At 44.2% G+C, this 22,030-nt stretch overlaps 1 protein-coding gene across 1 annotated transcript; it reads right to left on the bottom strand.

Moving 5' to 3' along the window:
* Positions 1-11,044: 11,044 nt before the first annotated feature.
* UPK2 (uroplakin 2) lies at positions 11,045-21,779 on the bottom strand. Its single transcript, XM_040325424.1, has 5 exons — positions 21,668-21,779; positions 14,263-14,400; positions 12,895-13,027; positions 11,676-11,737; positions 11,045-11,575 (listed from the first exon to the last, which is right to left on the bottom strand). Exons 1-5 carry the CDS (start codon positions 21,720-21,722, stop codon positions 11,439-11,441), a joined length of 525 nt encoding a protein of 174 aa, XP_040181358.1. The 5' UTR covers positions 21,723-21,779; the 3' UTR covers positions 11,045-11,438.
* Positions 21,780-22,030: the final 251 nt, after the last annotated feature.

The following is a 22,030-nucleotide window of genomic DNA, read 5'->3' as shown; positions in this document are numbered from 1 at the left end:
CACAATTGAGAGATACTCCTCCTCTTCCTCTAGGAAACACTGCGCCAGCCCATAAATTTCTCACCCCCCCTGCCAGACCTCAGTTTTTATACGAGCACCTCCGGTCAGCTGGGGAGACACAAGAACATGTTAATAACATACAATTACATATCAACATCATGTCCTGGTTTTGAAATCAGACTTCCTCTATTCAGGTGGGTACCCAGGGCTGTCCTGAAAGACTACTGGAAAAGACGTTACCGGTACGTAACTCTATTTTTCCCCTCCCGTCTTTCAGGACAGCCCACAATTGAGAGGATAATCGAGAACTTACCAACTAGGGTGGGACTATGGCTTGCAAAACCTTTCGCCCAAAGGCTTGCTCACCTGCCGAAACCAGGTCCACCCTGTAGTGTTTAACAAAGGTGGTGTAGCTGGACCATGTTGCTGCTTTGCAAATCTGTTCCGGCGTTGCTCCAGCTCTTTCTGCTTGAGAGGTTGCCAGCGCTCGAGTGGAGTGTGCTTTTATTCCTGTAGGGATTTCCCTACCAGCCAAAGTGTATGCTTGCCCAATGCTTAGTCTTAGCCACCTGGCAATAGTGCGCCTGGATGCTTTGCATCCCTTCCTGGTTCCAGAAAATAAAACAAATAGTGAGTCTGACCTTCTAAACGGTTTAGTCACCTCTAAGTAATGTAGGATACTTCTCCTAACATCTAACGTACTGAAACGTCGTTCCCTTTCCCCCGAAGGGTTGGAACAAAAAGAGGGTAAAACTATATCTTGACTCCTGTGAAACTTTGAAGTCACTTTAGGAAGAAAGGCTGGATCGGTCTTGAAAACGACCCGATCCGGGAAAATAACACAAAAAGGGGGTCTGATCGATAGAGCTTCTAGCTCGCTGACCCTCCTAGCAGTGGTCACTGCAACCAAAAAAGCTGTTTTTAAGGTTAAATCCCTTAGAGAACAATTATCTAAGGGCTCAAAGGGAGTACCCGTTAGGGTACGCAACACCAGAGACAGGTCCCAACTGGGGAAGGGTGGCCCTCGAGCTGGTCTCTGTCTGGATAGTGCTTTAAAGAACCTGACTACCCAGGGACTGGTGGCCAGAGGTTTTTCTAAATACACCGTAAGTGCCGAAACCTGCCCTTTAAGGGTGCTAACTGAAAGACCCTTATCTGCCCCACACTGAAGAAATTCTAAGACAGCCGTGGGGCTCTGTACAGAACAGGGGCAATTTACACACCATTCGTTGAAACGAAGCCAAACCTTCTTGTAAATTTTGCGGGTCTCCTTTTTTCTACTATTAAGGAGGGTGGCAATTAAACCTTCGGAAAATCCCTTGGATCTTAGTATGGCTTCCTCAGTAGCCACGCTGCTAGCCTCCACCTGTGAACTTGTGGGCATAGGACTGGGCCCTGTGATAGAAGATCCTCCCGCTGAGGTAGAAATAAGGGTGGTTCTGCCGCTAACTGTTTGAGGACTGAGAACCATGCCCTCTTGGGCCAGTAAGGAGCTACCAGGACTAGAGAGGTGTGCTCTGATTGGAATTTTCTCAGTACTGCTGGAAGAAGTACCGGAGGTGGGAATGCATAGCATCTTCCGAACTTCCAGCTTTGGGACAGGGCATCCACTCCCCTTGCTCCTTCTCCTTTGTTCAGGGAGAAGAAACAGGGGGTCTTCGCATTTTCTCTTGAGGCGAAGAGGTCCACCTCCAGAGTTCCCCATCTCTTGTTCAGGAGATGAAAGACCTCCTGGTTGAGGGTCCACTCGCCCTCCCTCAGCTGCCTTCGACTGAGGAAGTCTGCTGTCACGTTTCTTTCTCCCCTCAGAAAGACCGCCGAAAGGGAGAGGGTGTGGATCTCGGCCCAGCCCAGAATCTCTGCTGTCAGGACCGACAAACTTTCGCTTCTCGTGCCGCCCTGCTTGTTTAAGTAGGCTACGGCCGATGAATTGTCCGATCTCACCTGAATGTGGTGCCCCTGGAGTTCTTCCTGAAAGAACCTGAGGGCTAGGCCCACTGCCCTCAGCTCCTTCCAATTGGAAGATCTTTTCAGATCCTGGAGACCCCAGGTACCCTGCGCTGGAAGGGATCCCAGGTGCGCTCCCCAGCCCTTGCCGCTTGCGTCTGTGGTTACCACCCGAGACACCGGGATAATCCACAGACGTCCTTGGGTTACGTTGGTGGCCTTTCTCCACCACCAGAGGGATCTTTTTACCTGAAGTGGTACTTGAATCAAGGAGTCTAGGGCTTCTAGGCTGTGATCCCAGACCCTTAGTAGGAAGGCCTGCAGCGGGCGAAAGTGAATACCTGCCCACTGCACGGCTGGGAGGGCAGATGTCAACAGACCTAGCGTTGACATCAGGGACCTTAGTGACACCTGTTGATTGTTTTGGAGGGAAGCCACTGCTCTGTCCAACTTCTTGACTTTCTCTACCGGGAGGAACACTCTTGAGAGAGTAGAATCCAGCAGGTACCCCAGGTAAGTGATCCGTTGGGATGGATTCAAACTGGACTTTTCTAGGTTCAGTAACCACCCTAGGTCCGTTAGAACCTTCTTGGTCACTTCCAGGTCCCTGGATAGCTGCTCTGGCGAGGCTGCGAAAAGAAGCAGGTCGTCCAGATAGGCTATGATGGATATTCCCTGAAGTCGCAGAAACGCTACGGGTTCTGCCAGGATCTTGGTAAAAATCCGGGGCGATGAGGATAGCCCGAATGGCAGAGCCTGAAACTGGAGGTGTACAATCGTTCCCTCTAGGTCCACGGCCAATCGCAGATATTTCTGAGAATTCTCTGCGATCGGAACGTGTAAGTATGCGTCTCTGAGGTCCAGAGATACCATGAAACAATTGAGGGGAAGGAGGGCTCTGACTGTATAAATCGATTCCATGCGGAATTTCCTGTATGAAATGGATCTGTTCAGAGGTTTTAGGTTTAGGATTAACCTGTATTTCCCCGAGGGCTTCTTTACCACAAAGATGTGTGAATAAAATCCCCTTCCTTCCTCTGCCCTTGGAACTCTGAGGATGACATTCTGATCCTCTAGCTCCCTTAGAGCTCCCAACAAGGCTTCGGATTTCTCCTTGTCCCTGGGTAGATGGGTGACTAGGTATCTCTGGGGGGGAGGCGATGAAAATTCCAGTGGGTATCCCCCTCTTATGACCGCCAGGACAAACTGGTTTGGGGAAATTGATTCCCATTGTGGGAGAAAGGTCCCCAGTCTTCCTCCCACCCTGACTAGCGAGTCATGGGTTCTTAGGGGGCTGGACAGGAGGGTGAAAAATCGCTCCACCTCTGCCTCTGCCCCTGGGGGTCCAAACCTTCTTTTGGCCTGCCGGTTTGGCCCCTTTTTGTTTTTGCGGACGAAACCCCCTTCCTGCCTGTACTGTGACTTTTCTTTTAGGAGGAAAGGCCTTCTTTTTGTCCGCCGTGCGGTCTAGTACTGCTTCAAGGCCTGGGCCAAAAAGCAGGTCACCTGTGAAGGGAATACCACATAACTTGGATTTAGAGGCGCTGTCGCCAGTCCAAGTCTTGAGCCAGAGGGCCCTTCTGGCCGAGTTAGCCAGAGCAGCCGATCTGGCCGACATGCGGACTGACTCCGCTGAGGCATCCGCTATATAAGTGACTCCTTGCAGGATAGTAGGGAAGGAGGCTAAAATAGTTTCCTTATCCGTACCAGCTTCAATGTGCTCCTGAATCTTAGAGAGCCAGTGCTCCAGATTGCGAGCCATTACCGTGACGGCAAGTTCTGGTTTAAGATTCCCTATAGTAGAATCCCAACATTTCTTTAATAGGGAATCCATTCTTTTGTCCATAACATCGGACAAAACCCCCATGTCCTCAAACGCTAAATCCGTGTTCCTGGACACTTGGGAGAAGGCGGCGTCTAATTTGGGGCTCTTGTTCCAAACAGACGAAGGATCCTCTGAGAAAGGGAATCTCCTCTTTAGGGATCTGGAAAAAAAGGGTTTCCTTTCAGGATCCTGCTTCTTAATGGTCTCAACCAGTATATCATGTACTGGGAAGACCTTTTTCTCTTGCTCCTCCAGACCTCTGTACATTCGATCATGGAGGGTAAGAGGTTTCTTGTCGGTTTGGATACCAAGGGTTGTGTAAACTGCCCCTAAGAGGTCCTCTACCTCATCCAGTGACAATTTGTACCTAGAGGGCTTCCTGGACTCCCCGTCCTGGTCCTCTCCATCTGACCCCTCTTGAGAATCAGAGGTGGCACTATCTGGAGGAACCTGTTCCTCTTGGGAAGGGCCTGCAGAAACATCTGCCATAGCTGCTGCAATGGGTATGACAGGAGCAGGACCCTGAGCCTGTGGCTGGGTTGTAACCTGGGTGGGGACAGCCAAAGGCTGTACCTCTCAAACAGAGATTTGAATGAGGAGAAAGTGGATGACAGCTCTTTAACAGAGGCTGCAAGTCCTGACTCCTGTTCTAATTCATTTTCCCTGACTAAGGATTGAATGCAATCCCTACACAGGACCTTAGTCCATGATTCTGGAAGGACATCCCTACAGGAGGCACACTTCCTCTTTGAGCTATGCCTTCCACCACCCGTTTTTTCAATGGCCTTCTGAAACACAGAAAAGGGCAGAAAACAACAGCTTTAAAAAAAAAAAAGTGCACCTAGCCCTCTATAAATCCTGGGACTAAGGACTCCCCCTCCCCTGGCCACCCAGGGGGCTTGCCTCCCCATGCATTGAACCCTACATGGAGAGGCAAACCTAAGCTAGAGAGCGCCCCTCCCCAGGGTACTCTTACCTTAGGCTCGCTGGAGGTAGCGTCAGTTGTCAGGGCTGGCTCTGGAGATGCTGCCGACATGACCGCAGGTGGCTGCTTGCTGAGAGCTTCTCTTCGCCTGTGCGAGATCCGACTCCCTCCAGCGTCCGCCCGGACCTCCTATCAGCACCGCGACCCGGAACCGGAAGTCGCGGTTCAAAGGGGAGACATCCGCTCTACGCCGGAAATGACGTCACCCGCCGTCCAGCCCGCTCGGTTCAAAAATTTTTTTGCGGCCTGTAGTACAGGGCGAGCCCTGATGTCTCCCTTGCTGCGCCCCGCTGGACGAGATAGGGGTCCCCCGCAACCAGGAGCTGCGCTCGGCGTGGATGGGGTGGCTAATGGTGGGCCTGCACCGCACCAGGATTCACCTGGAAGCCTCTGCTTCCTTTAAGGTAAAAGAAATGGCCTCAGTCCTCTGCCTGAATTGGCCTAGGTTCCCATGCACAGTGTCTCCCTACCGGAGGAAACACTAATACTGAGGTCTGGCAGGGGGAGTGAGAAATTTATGGGCTGGCGCAGTGTTTCCTAGAGGAAGAGGAGGAGTATCTCTCAATTGTGGGCTGTCCTGAAAGACGGGAGGGGAAAGGGGGGTTGCCATCCGGGGCCCTATAAAAAAATATATAAAGAAAAAAAAAAAAAAAATATATATATATATATATATATATATAAAAATATATATATATAAAAAAATATATAATTGGGGACCTCTGGGCCCTTTAATAATAATAATAATAATATTATATATATATGGGGACCTCCGGACCTCTAAAAAAAAAAAAAAATGGCCCTTTATTAAAAAATTTAATAAAAATATATAAATAAAATATTTTTTTATAAAAAATAAATAAAAAAAGGGGGGTTGCCATCCGGGGCCTCCGGGCCCCTGGGGACCTCCGGACCTCTAAAAATTTTTTTTTTTAAAGGGGGTTGCCATCCGGGCCCCTGGGGACCTCCAGGCCCCTTACAGGTGTAATGCCTGTACCCCCCTGATGGCGGCCCTGTTCCTGACTGTAGGACCAAGTGTCACCATCACAGCCCACATAATGAGACATGTTTTATGATTGTGGCATGTACTGTATACCTACATACATTTTTTTTCTCCCTCTAAATATATTACTTACATTTAATTGTAGAAAATATAGACAATTAAGACAGAAAATGAAATGTTTTTTTATTTTAGCGTATGTCCTGGTAAATTTTTTTTCTAGTTTTGGATAGAAATGGCAGGGTTAGAACACCTGTCACATTTTTACAATTATCTGGGGCTCCATTAGAGAAATTTCTCCTAACTTTCTGTCCATGTGACATTTTACCATACAAGAGGTGAGTGTAATTTTCAGCTGCCATAAAAACAGAAATTCTGTAAAAATATTTTTATTAAAGTAGATTTATAGGCAAAACTTTTTTTTTTTTTTCATATTGGATAGAGGTTTGGAGGGTTATAACCCCTGTCATATTTTTATTTTCATCATCTGTGTCCCATTGCAGAGATTGTACTTCACTTCCTGTTCCATAGGCAAACGAGGAAGTGAGTGGAATTCCTTGCAAATAAAGGAAATTTCTTGGTGATCCAGAACTAGTGTCCCCTTTCCAAAGATTTGCCTGCTATTACTTTTCTGGGGACAACCAAAAATTTGAGATTTTCATCTACTTTCATTTTCAATGATAATAGTAAACAGGACAAATAGAGCGGGAACAGACAGCAATAAACACTGACAGGTGTTCCAATCCATCTCTACTCTAAGGCCCCTTTCACACTGGGGCGGGAGCCGCGGTGGCGGTTTAGCGCCGCTAAAAATAGCGGTGTTATACCGTCGGATTTGCCGCGGGATTCGGCCGCTAGCGGTGCGATATTAACCCCCGCTAGCGGCCGATAAAGGGTTAATACTGCCTGCAATGCGCCTCTGCAGAGGCGCATTGCGGGCGGTATTGCCGCGGTTTCACATTGAGTGAAGGAGCGGTATACATACCGCTCCTCTCACCACTCCAAAGATGCTGCTGACAGGAGATTTTTTTCTCTCCTGCCAGCGCATCGCCTCAGTGTGAAAGCCCTCGGGCTTTCACATTGAGTATGCAGTGCAGGAGTTTTTCAGGCGGTATAGCAGCGCTATTTTTAGCGCTGTACCGCCTGAAAAACTCCTCAGTGTGAAAGGGGTCTAAATCGTAAAAAAAAAAAAAAAAAAATGATTTTGCCTTAGTTATATAAGGGAAGGCTTGAACCCCTGTCGGATTAAAATGTTTGTTTGTGTCCCTGTTTCGGAATTTCCCACACTTCTGCCGCGTACACAAGACAACAAAAATTTGAGAGCTGGTTCTCAAATTTTCCGACAACAAAATCCGTTCTTGTAAATTCCGAGCGTGTGTAGACAATTTAGACGCACAAAATTCCACGCATAAATAGAATAATGTTGTTACTGCGCTGGTCTAGTTATGCGATGACACAAAATATTAGTAACTTATATGTGATACAATAAAGTGCAAAATCCAGTGCAGTGATATACGTGATAAAGCACAATATAAATAACTATGCAAATAAATAAATTGCAATATCCAGCTCTCACGAGCATGTACAATTGTGTAGTGCCAAGTGCAACTACTGTGCCACCAAACAAGATTTAAATAAAAAATATATGTCTCTTAAACAATTAATTTACCAACAAGCAAGTCTAAATTGGTATAGATATAAAGTGCAAGGTCATAACATATGTGCAAAAAGTTCATGTGCTTTCATAACATCACTCCCAGTTAGCTTAGAAAACCAACAACTTCATTCAGAAGAGCCGCACTAGCTTTTGAACTTAATTTTTCTCGGCTCGTCGTACGTGTTATACAGTACGTAACCGCATTCTTGACGTTCGCAATTTCCGACAACATTTGTGTGACTGTGTGTATGCAAGACAAGTTTGAGCCAACATCCGTCGGAAAAAAAAAACACGGGTTTGTTGTCGGAATGTCTGATCGTCTGTACGCGGCATTACTGTGGTGAAACGGTTGTCAACAAGAAAATAATTCATGTGAAATCTCTCTAATGGAACCTTGGAAAGCTTTAAAAAACCAAAGTTGTAATCCCTCGCAACTCTATTTAACGATAAAAAAAACAGTGTTTGATATATGCTTTCAAAGATATTAAATTGTTTGGTAACATTAATTGAAACATGATAGTGTAACCTGGACTGTAGCCAATAAATGCTGCGGAACCTCTTCCTTTGTTGCTGCTGTATTATCCTTCTGCAGTGTGGACAGAGTTAAAGAATATGTAAACCCAACATTTCATATTCCTGATATGTGTCTGCTGTACCCTGTACTTGTCCTGTTCTCTTTGTATTGCTTTCATTTGTGTGAATTTCCTGGTGTTCCTACCAGTCACTTTGCTTCCCTATTAAAAACTGACCACTCTAAGCATACTGTGGTCAGTTCTCTAGCTATGCTGGGAACTCAGCCTGCTCTCCTCCATTAATCAGACTTGTCCTGACAGCCTCCCCCCCTCCCTGCACAGCCATTCATTGGGATCAATAATCAAGATCAGTGTGCTGCTGTTTCTAATTCCCCAGTTTTTTTAGCTCCTTATGCAGCAGAGAAAAGTGGGAATGTGATCACTTATAAAAAAAAGAAAGAGGGGTTATAATGTTTTTTTTTTTATCTATACACAAATGTTTTATCTTTGATTTCTATTTTAAACTGAATGTGTTGTTTTAAAAAGTGAGGGTTTACGTATATTTTAAACAAAATATTTGATAATGCATAATGAAGTGCAGCGGCCATCTTTATGAAAACCACTTTTTAATGCTCATCTATGGAGTGTCTCCTGAGCGAGGGGCAACCATCTTGGCTGGGTCTGGAGGACAGTGATTGGCCGATTCAACAGAGCAGCGGGACATGAAACTGGGTGTCTGGAGAAAGGGAGCCAACAGCCTGCACAATGCTGGGAGAAAGCCACTGTGCTGCAACCATTTTTCTGTGCTGAGCAACTGAGAGAGCACCACAAGGTTGCAGTGAAGGGGGTAACAGTGGTATGTGGCCAGAGTTTGCTGGAGCTATCTGATGTTGTGCCGTCCAGGAGAATGAGGCTGATCAGAGACTACTGGTGCGATCATATTCTTTGCAATGTTACATGTGAAGGGATGGTCCTGGAATCAAGCAGGTGTGTGAAAGAGACTGAGCTGCTACTGGATGAATGGATCCCTACCATAGCTGACCACAATCAGGTGAGAACTCAAAGAAGCAAACAGACTGAGAGCCTTCTCTCTGGTAGGGTGTGATATGAATGCCTAGTGCAGTGTTTCCCAACTCCAGTCCTCAAGGCACACCAACAAGTCATGTTTTCAGGATTTCCCCTCAGATGAAACGGCTGTGGTAATTACTAAGGCAGTGAAACTGATCAAATCACCTGTGCAAAATAATGGAAAGCCTGAAATTATGACCTGTTGGTGTGCCTTGAGGACTGGAGTTGGGAAACACTGGCCTAGTGAGATCAGACTGTACTAGAGAGCACTCTCACCAAAGAAGGAAAAGAGGAACTGTCTCAGCAGGACTGAAGGAGAGAGATCACAGCAATTTCTATCCCTGTCTAATGTACTGACGTTTACTGAAACAGAGCATGTGTCTGGAGACCCAGAAGAAGGTGTTCTGGGACTGGGAAGAGACTAACATCATACAAGTTAATCAGTTGTCTGCTGGGAACTGTTGTGCTTTCTTCAAGGACCCCTACTTTGCTAGCCAACATTTTTTTCCTCAGTCCTTGGCCAGTGGGATAAAACTGGGACTGTTGTAGCAAGTTACAACTGTCTTTATTTACTGTTGCTAGGTAAATGCAGTTCAGTTAATTACAGATAGTCAGTATACTGCAGGTGTTTAACCATGTCTCTCTAAATAAAGTTTTCTTATTGATTGTCTGTATAAGTACACTTGCACTCTCTTCGTTAGGATACGCTTGGCCTAATAAATTCTTTGAAATACCCCAAGGTGTGTCAGTAAGTGCTGGGTGAGCGAAATGTACTCCTCTGGGAGTAGCGCTACAACAGGAACATGTGGGCATAGTACTAGTATGTATGTCAAACCTGATCATGAATCCACAGCAAATATTTTTATCTCTTATTTTTTATATTATATTATTTTTTAAATTTTTGGAACGTCTAAGGCAGTGGTTCTCAACCTATCTAGTGCCGTGACCCATTGATAAAATTTCCCAAGTTGTGGGGACCCGCAACAATAAAATTATTTTCGTAGCGTGGGTTGTCAGCACCCAAGGCAAGACAAGTAGCTTGCACCCCTAACCCATGGATATTTAGCGCTCCCTGAGTCTCTTCCACCCGTACAGTATTAAAACCCCTTGTGGTACATTTTACCATGTACCACTCTCTCTCTCTCTTTGTTCTCCTTTCTTTCCCTTTTATCTCTCTCTATCCTAATTTCTTGTATCCCCCCCCAATCCCTCTCTAGCCGCCTTTCTTGTTCTTTCTCTGCTTTTTCTTTGTTCTTCCCCTTCTATTCCTCTCCCTTCCATGTATTCTATTTTTATTCCTTCTCTTAATCCCCATTTGGGGGGGGGGGGGTGGCAGTACTGGTGGGAAGTTGGGATCAGTGGCAGCACTGGGGGAGTTCTGGTCAGCCAACTTAGGTGCTCTTGATCAAGGTCATCTGCTGATCTGAGTAGTGGGGACCTTTAATGGCAACTATAATCACAGGTAGTGTTATTCACTGTGTCTCTGGCTTCACTTTGTCTCTGACTTTGCGGTGTCTCGCAGCAGTGACACCTATGCCGAAATCAGGAACCATGAACTTAACGGGCAGCTGCGAAGAGGCCGAGTAGGTGGCCGTGGGCTCCAGGGATAGTTCTGCTGGGCGGCCGCGTGAAGCCTGGGAGAGCTGTGCGAGCTTCATGGACAAGGATTTGGGGACCCCTGGCAAATTGTCAGTTGACCCCCAAAGGGGTCCCGACCCCCAGGTTGAGAACCACTGGTCTAAGGGATCTTCAAACTACGGCCCTCCAGCTGTTGAACTACACTTCCCATGAGGCATTGTAAAAATCTGACATTCACAGACATGACTAGACATGATGGGAATTGTAGTTCCTGAACAACTGGAGGGCCGTAGTTTGAAGACCCCTGGTCTAAGATAACAACTTTACCTGCACATAAGCCCAGTCATAACTGCTGTGTTTTTTTTATTTCAGGATAGGGTCTGTTCTGCTGGTTTATAATTGTTTACATTTTATTATAGAAAGTTTGCTCATTGAAGAAAAATATATTTATTTTTAATAATAAAAAAAAAAAAACTTACAACTGAAATATTCAGTATATTTATTACATAATAATCACAGTGTTTAACATTTCTGTGCTTCAAGGCCTAATTTACACTTGTGACCGGAGGCGGTAAAAACTAAAAGTTGAGCTGTGGTTTTACTGCGCCCTGACCACCCTTCCCCCAAACCCAACACATCATTTTCTACTTTTATCACTTATAAAACAGTTTGTATTTGATATGGAAAAAAAACAAAGAATTAGAAAAACACTATTTACACAAAACTTTGGTAAGAATACATTCACAAAACGTACAAATGTGTCACACCCCCTCATTCATATTATGTCACGGTGCTTAAAATTCCCCCCAGTGATAAGCATGGATCCTTGTCTCAGTTAATAAAGGTTCATTAACATGGCCACTGTACTTTTATTTCTTCCTTTTTCCTCCCAGTACAAGTACTACAATCAAACCAATGACGAGTAAGAACATTGCAATAGATAACAGAACAGTAATCACAACCATTCCTCCACTGCGAGCAAAGACAGTTGGTGGTGCATTAGACACTGTAATGAGAGAGAAAATACACATAAAAAGATTTTTTAAGCATGTATGCTGTATGATCTATGAATGTATACCGTGAATAGGGTGTTCTAGTGTACTTACAGCCATTTAGTGTAGTAAAAGTGACTCCTGTAAACGCCGTATTGTTGATCACATAATATGCCCTGCAAAATGACAAATTACATTTTGTATGTTAATTTTATGTAATGCAGCTGTTTTGTCATGCAATATTGTATATTTTTTAGGATCAAAATATATTGTGTTCTCTTATGCAATACAATTCCAGTTGGAGAAAAAAAATCTTCTGGCACCCAAGACCCCACCCTCAAATTGAGGAAATGGTATTTTTTTTCATCTTACGTACAAATGTAGAGTCCCTAGAGTTACTAGAAATGGCATCCGTGCATCTGATACAGATTGGGCGAGTGTGAAGCCCTGTGTAAACACGGGCCAGAATCTTTTTCCTGACGAGATTCTTGGCAATCTCGACGGTCGCATACAGCGCATCACAATTTTCCGAAAGTAGCCGAACGTCGGTGCGCAGGCGCCGTATAGAGCCGCACCGACGTTTGGCTTCTTTCGGCTACTCGTGACGCGATGTATGCGACCGTCGGAAGCCTGTCAATCAAATAGGAACGCCCAGTCCCGAAGACCATACCCGGAAGCGGCGGAGAAGATCGCTCTCTAAAACGGTAAGTACTGCTTCGATTTAAAAAAAACTACCAGATTCCCCTTGACAAAATGAGCATCAATCTAATCTTAAAAATGTTTTTTCGGGTGAACTCCCCCTTTAAGTACTGCAGCACATATTTGTTTTTGTAATGAGAGGCCATAGTTCTACTTTAAGGGCTGGTTCACACCACAAAAATGCATTCCGGATGCGTTGTTGCATGTGCGTTTTTAGCGTGTTTTTAATGTGTTTCCAGATGGCTTTTTTTCTTGTTTTTTTAACTATACTGGGTCCGGTGTGTTTTTGTTGCGTTCCAGGGCATTCTGGTCCATCTTTGATACGTTTTACCACGTTCCAGTACAGTCTAGTGCAGAAAAAATGCAGCATGTTCTACTTTTTGCTCTGGAACTGACCACACTGATGTGAACTATGCCAATGGAAACCATATAACCTACTTTTCATGCGATCTTGGTGCAGAAAAAAAATGCACTGGACTGCATGTGATGTGAACTGGCCCTAAAAGATAACACAGATGCATTGTATTTTTAATTCTGTATAAAGTTTCTAGTTTTTGATAGAAATAATCATGTTTATACATATCAAGAGAGAAAGAAATAAAATATACAAATCTAAAACGGCAATGAAACCCACGTGTATTGGGTGTTTGCAGTCAGGTTTGTAACTTGGTAACCCACGTTGACGGTCTCCGTGTTGCCAGACTGTGAGTCACTAATCACCACAAGGTCGCGTTTCAGGCGGCACTGTGGCGTCATAAAGTTAAAAGCTGCAAAAAAAAATGTGTGTGAAATATTTTTAATTTAGTATTGTTAAAATAGGAGGTTAAATCTAAAAACAACACAAGGCGGACACTATTAGTTGGACCACTCATAACATGAAATAACTACCGTGTTTCCCCCGAAAATAATACTTGCTGTTATTTTCAGGGATGGCTGCAATATAAGCCCTACCCCGAAAATAACCCTAGTTTAAAAAGCTTGTAAAATCCTATACTCCACTCTATTACAGCATTATGTAATGTGTGTGTTTCTGTAACATTATTGTGCCAAATACCTTAGTTACAGGGCCGCTCTGCGCTCAGCTGACCTCCCGCTGCTCTTCTCCCAGCAGTGGGAAAAGAGCTCCGGCAGGTCACGGAAGCGCCAAGCCGTGCTATTACGAAATTTATTTGGCACAATTATATTACAGAAACACTCACATTGTACATTATATACTACTGTAATAGAGTGGATTATAGGCTTTTACAAGCAATTTAACTTGGTTCACACTGGGGATTCCTGACAGGCAGGGAGGGAGAGGGGGGGAGAAGACAGAACATTACATGGTAAGACCTACCCTGAAAATAAGCCCTACTGTGTCTTTTGCTGCCTAAATTAATAAAAGACCCAGGCTTATTTTTGGGGAAACACAGTAGCTAAAGAAAACATTGAAAGACAAGTGTATTGCTATTAGTGTCCTAATTAAAGATTAAAAAAAAATAACAGTAATAGTTAAATAGTCATTTAGCAAACATTATTCCAAATTTTGTAGATCACTCATAAGCAGCCTGATATTTCTAGGTAAATGACAGGGCTGGTCCAAGGCACTAATTGCCATAGACTGCCAATGCTGAATTTACCAGGTTAGTGGCAATAAGTGTACACTATACCAATATGATAACATATTAGAGGCTAATTAGGACTATTCCTTTTCTCATTCTTTTACTCAGAATATCCAAAAGTAAAAAAAAAACATTGGATTAGGACTCCTAGGAATCCTGTACTGCAATCCTGAGCCATTAATTCCAGCACTTTCCGAGTTACTGACCTGTAGCCAGTATGCATGGCAGGATTTCAGCATTCACTCATCACCTAACTGCATACTTGTTCCAGTTCCATGAATAGCAAAATAATAAAGCCAGTAGGCCAGAATGGCAACAAAAAGCTAATACATTCAGGAGCTAATGTAACGCCAGCTTCTATATTCAGGATGTTTCCTTTATAAACTACATAGAATACTTACTTGAATTTTGGGTGACTTGGTTGACATTAAGCTGTACTTGCTGCAATGAATATTTACATGCGTTAGGAAATGCTATAATTACAGTGTTGCTCGTAAGATTTCCAATGATCCCAGTAGCTATAAGAGTGGCGTTGTCTTCTGCAAGAAAGGAAAAAAAAAGGTTTAATGTACGTCCAACACGCTAGGATCCTCCATCCATCTAAAGAGCCGATACCTCACCCTCTCCGCAAGGGCGTCCGCTCCATAGGGCAAGGGGGGGCAATTGACCCCCCTGGAAAATCGAGGAGGTGTTGAAGAGTCTCACGGCCATGGGCTGTCTGATCGGTCCCGGGCCGGATGTCACACAGGCACAGCAAGCAGAGTGAAGCTGCCTCCCCCTCCAGTGTTTATGTGTACACAGGGGGAGGGAACCTGCTGTGCCTGTGCCGCACTGATGGCTGATCTGAGGTACTCAATGGGATGGGGGGGGGGGGGTCCGTCTGTGCTGAAGGGGGGGTTTGTGCTGAATGGGGGGATTTGTACTGAAGGGAGGTCCATCTGCGCTGAAGGGGGGGGGATCTGTGCTTAAAGGGGTTACATCTGTGCTGAAAGGGGGGGTCTGTGCTGAATGGAGGGGTATGTGCAGAATGGAGGGTCCATCTGTGCTGAATGGAGGGGTCTGTGCTGAAGGGGGGGTCTGTACATTCTCTAGGCTATATTTATATGGGCATGGAGTGAAGCTGAATTATCTCAAGAGCTTTTTCACACTGCCAGTTGGCCATCGTTTTGGCTGCGCTATTCGGCCGCTAGCGGGAGCTTTTAACCCCCACTACCGTTTGAAGAAAGGGTTAAATGCGACTCCGTATAGCCGCTGCCGAAGCGCCCCCCCCCCTGAAAAAATTTCAGCGGATGCCCATGCCCCTCCGGTGTCACATTTGGCACCTTTCAGGGGGGGGGGGGGCAGATACCTGTGTAATCCAGGTATTTGCTCCCACTTCTGGGCATTGTTCGGCGCAGTATCCGCAGTGATCTACACCATGTCTGGTCCCTCCTCTGCCCCCCCCCCGATGTCTTCTGGGATACACACAGGTCCCAGAAGACAGCAAGGACCAGTGAGATCGTGCAGCGTGACTCGTGCATGTGCAGCAGCGAACCAATTCTAATTCCCTTACTGAAGTTGGCGGCGCCTCCACCCGAGAGCCGAGGGACAGATTGGCTTTGGGTGCCGACATCACGAGCGCCCTGGACAGGTAAGTGTCCATATATTGCAACTGCAACTGCAGTATTTATAACTGCTGACTTTTAATTATTTTTTTTGATGGAACCCTGCTTTAACCAAAATTGTACCTTACCAATTATTAGATATGGTGAGTGCATCAGTTTGCACCTGGTGATCTGGCCAATGACACCCTTACTGTATTAGAGTGCCTTCATTCTGGATGAAGGAGCACAGGGGGCAAAAGGGTCGGCTCGGGGCACAGAGCATTGTAAGCATCTCTGTCAGTAGTAAATGGTTTATCACAACGGAAAACTAAAATTACTCAAAAAAGGTAATCAATGGTCGGACTTTAAAGGCAATACAGGCAGGAATATCAAAAAATATTTTATTACAAAAATTGAAAATATACAAAAACAGCTCAATATGCAAAAATAAAAACCATATAGGATGTGAAAGTGTGGGAAATATATGAGTCGACGACTTTAAAGTCCGACCATTGATTACCTTTTTTGAGTAATTTTCGTTTTCCAAATTTACCGATGTGGCAGTGTGACTGCTTTTCCCCACAGAGTGCGGGGACCGCCCTGTCATCCACCGGCTCAGCGGGGATCAACGGAGCGTTCCCCGCTGAGCAAGCGGAGGTTCACGGGGCGGATCATTACTGATCCGCCCCGTGTGAAAGGGGCATTACTGGGCAGATTACTGAACGTAATGGAAAGAAAGCCTAAAAAAGAAATCTAACACAGCCATCACATCTAAGAATTGGTAAGTTGCAATATAATAAAACATTTGCTTTTGGGTTTAATACTGCTTCAGTCCCAGCTCACACTGATGCAGTGTAAATTCTGTGCGGATTCTGCACCGCATCCAAATCGCATCCCGTTCATGCGAACTGCTGCAGGTGTGTGTGTGTTACGTTAATGACACCCCGAAAGCTGTTCACAAAACGCAGCTCAATTTGCAGAATCTGGTGCAAAAAAAAAAGGGTCCTGCACATTTTCGGTGCATAGTTGCGGCGATGCCCATCTCGAGTCACTGTCAGGGGCAGGCGAACCTTAGTAATCCTTTATGTTACTGGCCGCTTCCTGTATATGGATTCATCGGGTAGTGTGCAGGTATTCCGTCACTTCCTCGATGCCGCAATGTCTCCTGGGAGCTTTTGTCATTGTTCCCAGGAGACATTGCAGAGGCCTGCCGCGAGTTATCGCAGGATTTAGAAAGAACTTGCGGTTTAGTAATTATGCATATGAGCGTATATTTTTTTTTTTGGTGGGGGGAGTGGATCTTGGGTGGGAGTTCCCCCCCAGGACTTGACCCCTGGTGGCTACCTTAGTTCTATATGGTCCCCAGGGCCACGATTAGGAATGGGCCCCCTGGAGCAGAGAACCAGGGGGGGGGGGTGCTGCCGCCTGAAATTGAGAAGCGGGGGGGGGCTGCCGCGAATTGAGAAGCGGGGGGGCCCTTTACAAAGAAAAAAATATATATATATATATATATATATATATATATATATATATATATATATATAAAAAGGGGGGCCCTGGGGACCTCTGAGCCCTTTAACCACTTGCTTACTGGGCACATAAACCCCCTTCGTGCCCAGGCAAAATTTCAGCTTCCGGCACTGCGTCGCTTTAACTGACATTTGCGCGGTCGTGTGACGTTGCTCCCTAACAAAATTGACGTTCTTTTTTCCCCACAAATAGAGCTTTATTTTGGTGGTATTTGATCACCTCTGCGGTTTTTATTTTTTGCGCTATAAACAAAAAAAGAGCGACAATTTAAAAAATATATATATATTTTTTACTTGTTGCTATAATAAATATCCCAATTTTTTTAAAAAAAAAACAATTTTTCAAAAAAAAACAAAAAAAAAAAAACGCAATAAGCGACTGGTTTGCGCAAAAGTTATAGCGCCTACAAAATGGGGAACAGAATTATGATTTTTTTTATTTATTTTTTTACTAGTAATGGCGGCGATCTGCGATTTTTATTGAGACTGCGATATTGCGGCGGACGTATCGGACACTTTTGACACAAATTTGGGACCATTCACATTTATACAGCGATCAGTGCTATAAACATGCACTAATTACTGTATAAATGTGACTGGCAGGGAAGGGGTTAACACTAGGGGGTGAGGAAGGGGTTAAATGTGTGTTCTAACTGTGTGGGGGGAGGGGGGTGACTGGGGGAGGTGACCGATGCCGTGTCCCTATGTACAAGGGACACAGATCGGTCTCCTCTCCTCTGACAGCACGAGGAGCTCTGTGTTTACACAGAGAGCTCCACGTCCCCGCTGTCTTACCGACGATCGCTTGTACCCGGCAGACATCGCGGCCGCCAGGTACACACATCGGCTCTTCGGCGATGCGCCGAGACAGTGTTTACCCGCCGCGCGCCCCCCAGTGGCGCGCGCGCGGGTAATGCACATGAAAGGACGTCTAAAGACGTCCACTCGGCACTTGAGAGCCGCGCTGTGGACGTCTTTTGTCTATAGCGCGGATCTCAAGTGGTTAATAAAAAGAGAACAAATATATATATATATATATATATATATATATATATATATATATATACATTTTTTTTTTTTTTTTTTTTAAAGAGGGGGGCGCTGGGGACCTCTGATATTTAAACAATTATTTTATTTTTTTTATAAAAAGAAATGACAAAAAAAGGGGGGTTGCCATCCGGGACCTTTGGGCCCTTTAATAAAAAGAAAAAAAATATATATATTTTTTTTTAAAGAGGGGGGTTGCCATCTGGGGCGCTGGGGACCTCTGGGCCCTTTAATAAAAAAATAATAATATATATATATATATATATATATATATATATATATATATATATATATATATATATATATATATATATATATATATATATATATATATATATATATATATATATATATATATATATATATATAAAAAAAAAAAAAATTATAAAAAAAAGAGGGGTTGCCATTCGGGGCCAAATAATAATAATAATAATAATAATAATAATAATAATTTTTATATATATATATATATATATATATACTTTTTTTTTATAAAAAATAAATTAAAAAAAAGGGGGATTGCCATCTGGGGCCCTGGGGACCTCCGGGCCCCTTACAGGTGTACTGCCTGTACCCCCCTGATGGTCCCACTGTGTGTAGGATCGTGGTCACCCTCTTTTGCTCACTTCCAAGATAAACTGAAGTCTATGGATGGACTATGAGATGTATAATGGGCATAGAGCAGTGCAGATGACCACACCCAACGTGAACTGCTTGTTCCAAACAAACAGTAAAGTGGAAAAGGAAAGGTTATGGAGCTCACTGAGGACATTCCAAGGAGGTAGAAAAACGATTGAGCCCTGGTTCACACTGGGTACGATTTGGAACGATTTGAGATGCGATTTGACATGTCAAATCGCATCTCAAATCGTCGGCAATGGCACTGTCCTAATCAGTGCGACGCTGCATCTGCGATTTCAAAAAGTAGTTCCTGTACTACTTTTTGCGATTTCGGGCCGCGATTTACATTAAATTGCGGCCGAAATCGCGTCAAAATCGCGGCAAAATCGCAGCCGCGAAATCGCGGTAAAATCGCGGTAAAATTTTACCGCGATTTTGAATTCGCAGCAGTGTGAACCTAGGCTTAAGCTCCATTCACACCATTACGTTCTGTTTTACGCACGGCATAGCTGCAAAAGTGCCCTCGATTCGGAAATACCACAAATCGCTGGAACGACCTTGCGATCCCCGCTATTTTAAGCAGTGCCAAATCGCAGTGCAATTTCGCTGCAATTATCGCCTGACGAATTACAGTCAAATCTTGGTAAAGACGTGCAAACAGAATCGCGGGACCCCCAAAAGAAGTTCTTTTGGGCGTCACGTGATTCTGTTTGTGAGTTTTGTCGGGTGACAATCGCAGCAAAATCACCCTGCGAATTGGTGCTATTCAAAATAGCAAAGATCAGGAATTTGCAGTGTTTTGGAATCGCAGGCAGAATCGCAGCGATTCCACCCTTAAAACAGAACGCTATGGTGTGAATGGAGCCTTAATGAAAAACAAGATTATGGGGCCGTTTCGTAGTAGATGCATTTGGATTATATTTGGAGAATAAGGATATCGTTCAGACAAAGTTAATTATTACAAAGCACAATATTATATTTTATATACACAACCATAAAATTAAATAAGTAAAGTCTGATAAGAAATCTGCACAAATCAATCTGAAACATAGTTGTAAAATTTCAATACACATTTAGGCCTCATGCACACGGGGCGTGAACACCAGAACTGCTGGAGATAACGCGCTAAAAGCTGTGTATCGCACTATGCATCTAGCGTTTGGACATAAACGCATTCTACCGACCAGAATAATAATTTATTCTAGCTATTGGAATGCATTAACGCTCAACGCTATACATGTCTAGCGTTTACGTGTGTTTAGGCATATTTAGGTGCATTTTTTGTGTCGGTTGGCCTCGCACTTCCCCCGAATGCGGTGCGATATCAGCCATACTATCTGTATGGCTGAAATCGCATTGCATGGACAGCAATGCGACAGTGTGAACCGGCCCCAACTCTGTAGATCTTACATCCCATTAAAAAACACTAATGTGTTTAAGTTTTGCTTATTTTAGCCAAAAAAAAAAAAAAAAGGTACTACATCCCTTTTTTAATTCGATGTCATATTTAATACAAATAGGTAGATTCAGTAAGAGTTAGGCCGGCTTATCAGTAGATAAGCCGACCTAACTCAGAATCTACACCGACTTATGTTGAAGGGGAAGCTCAAACAGAGATACGCTTAAACATATCTTAGATTGCAATATTTGCGGTCGGCGTAGAATATGTAAATGAGTTTATACGCCAATTCACGAACGTACGCCCGGCCGACACAGTACTTTTACGCCGTTTACCTAAGAGATAGGCCGCGTAAAGTTAGAGCTAGGCCCTATTGGAATAGTAATGTCAAGTATGGCCGCCGTTCCCGCGTCGAAATTCGAATTTTTTACGTCATTTGCGTAAGTCGTCCGTGAATCGGGGTTTACGTCCATGTCAAAATCAATAGGCCCGTGCGGCGTACTTAGCCGCAATGCACACTGGGAAATGTAGGTGCCCGGTGCATGCGCAGTAAAAAAAAAAAAAAAAACTTAAAAATGAGCCTCATTACCATAAAACACGCCCCTCTCCAACACATTTGAATTAGGCGCCCTTACGCCCGCCGATTTAGGCTACACCATCGTAACTTAGCAGGCAAGTACATTGTGAATCATGTACTTGCCTCGCTAACTTACGGCGGCGTTGCTTAAATTCCTTAAGCTACGCCGCCGCAAAGTTACACCAACGTACGTGAATCTACCTAAAAGTATCTATAAAAATCACAATTAATACATATACTGTAACATGATAGTTTTTTTAGGAGGCTACACTGTCAACATGCTATTTTCTGTAGCAAGTTTTACATATACAAATGGCAATACAAACTAAACACAATGGAGTTTACTAAAACTGGAGAGTGCAAAATCAGGTGCAGTTCCGCACAGAAACCAATCAGCTTCCAGGTTTTATTGTCATAGTTTAATTGAACAAGCTGAAGTTAGAAGCTGATTGGATACCAGATTTTTCACTCTCTAGTTTTACTAAATCAATTCTCAATGCCCCTGATTTATTAAGGAGTAGAGCATTTTTCCCGTTTCTCTGCATCCAATTCGCATAGCAGAAGAATGCGATTGGCTCTCTATGGAGCCGGTTCACATATCTCCGCAGCAGGTCCGGTGCGGCGTGCAGGAAAAAACGTGTGCTTTTTTGGTGCGTTTCAGCCCAAAATTCGGGTTGAAATTGGACCTGATAAGGTGAACCAGCACGCACCTGACCCCTGCTGTGCGACGCATGCGGCGACGGTGTGAGCCAAGCCTTAAGTGAATCTTTACTTTGCAAAGAATTTTTACTGGTCTTCGGGAATGAGGTTAAAAATTCACATTACAAAGAAGGCCTAATCTGCATTTTTGCTCGTCGATGATTGGAGTCAGCAGTCATCCCATTCAGTAAGTAAAAAGTGCACCACAAAAAAACAACAACTAATAAAATAAAAAATAAATAAAATAATATAGGTTTGGACATGCTCTGCTTTAGTAAAGCAACACTACCATCTGTAACTATAGTAAACAGGTCATCTATAGAAAAATAAATAAAAAATATTCAAACTTACGGCCATAAGAGGAAGAGATAAGCAGCAGAAAAGCGGAAAGCCCCAGAAGCTGCATGTTGACTCCAAGTAGTTGCACCTGTTTCTAGTGTGTCTATACAGTGAAAAGCCAAATAATGAGTTTCACCTTTCCTGGACGGACCAATCAAGGTGTAGCGGGGGAAAGAATGTGGCCATGCTGGAAATTCTCATCTCCAAACACACCCTGACCTGAAACACTGTACCCTCTCCTGCATAACTTACCCTGGTTCCCCTTCAACCTTTATCGCTTTAGAGATTTCTGTTATTTTAGGAGTACTGATGGGAGATAAAAACACAGGTCCAGCTACGTGACTTGCTGCATTTTTTATGTTTTCAGGCCCATTG

Source organism: Rana temporaria, chromosome 10 (assembly GCF_905171775.1).
Source record: "Rana temporaria chromosome 10, aRanTem1.1, whole genome shotgun sequence".
Lineage (NCBI taxonomy): Eukaryota > Metazoa > Chordata > Amphibia > Anura > Ranidae > Rana > Rana temporaria.
Note: the sequence above shows the minus strand (reverse complement) of the source record. Positions and strands in the feature narration are given on the sequence as shown.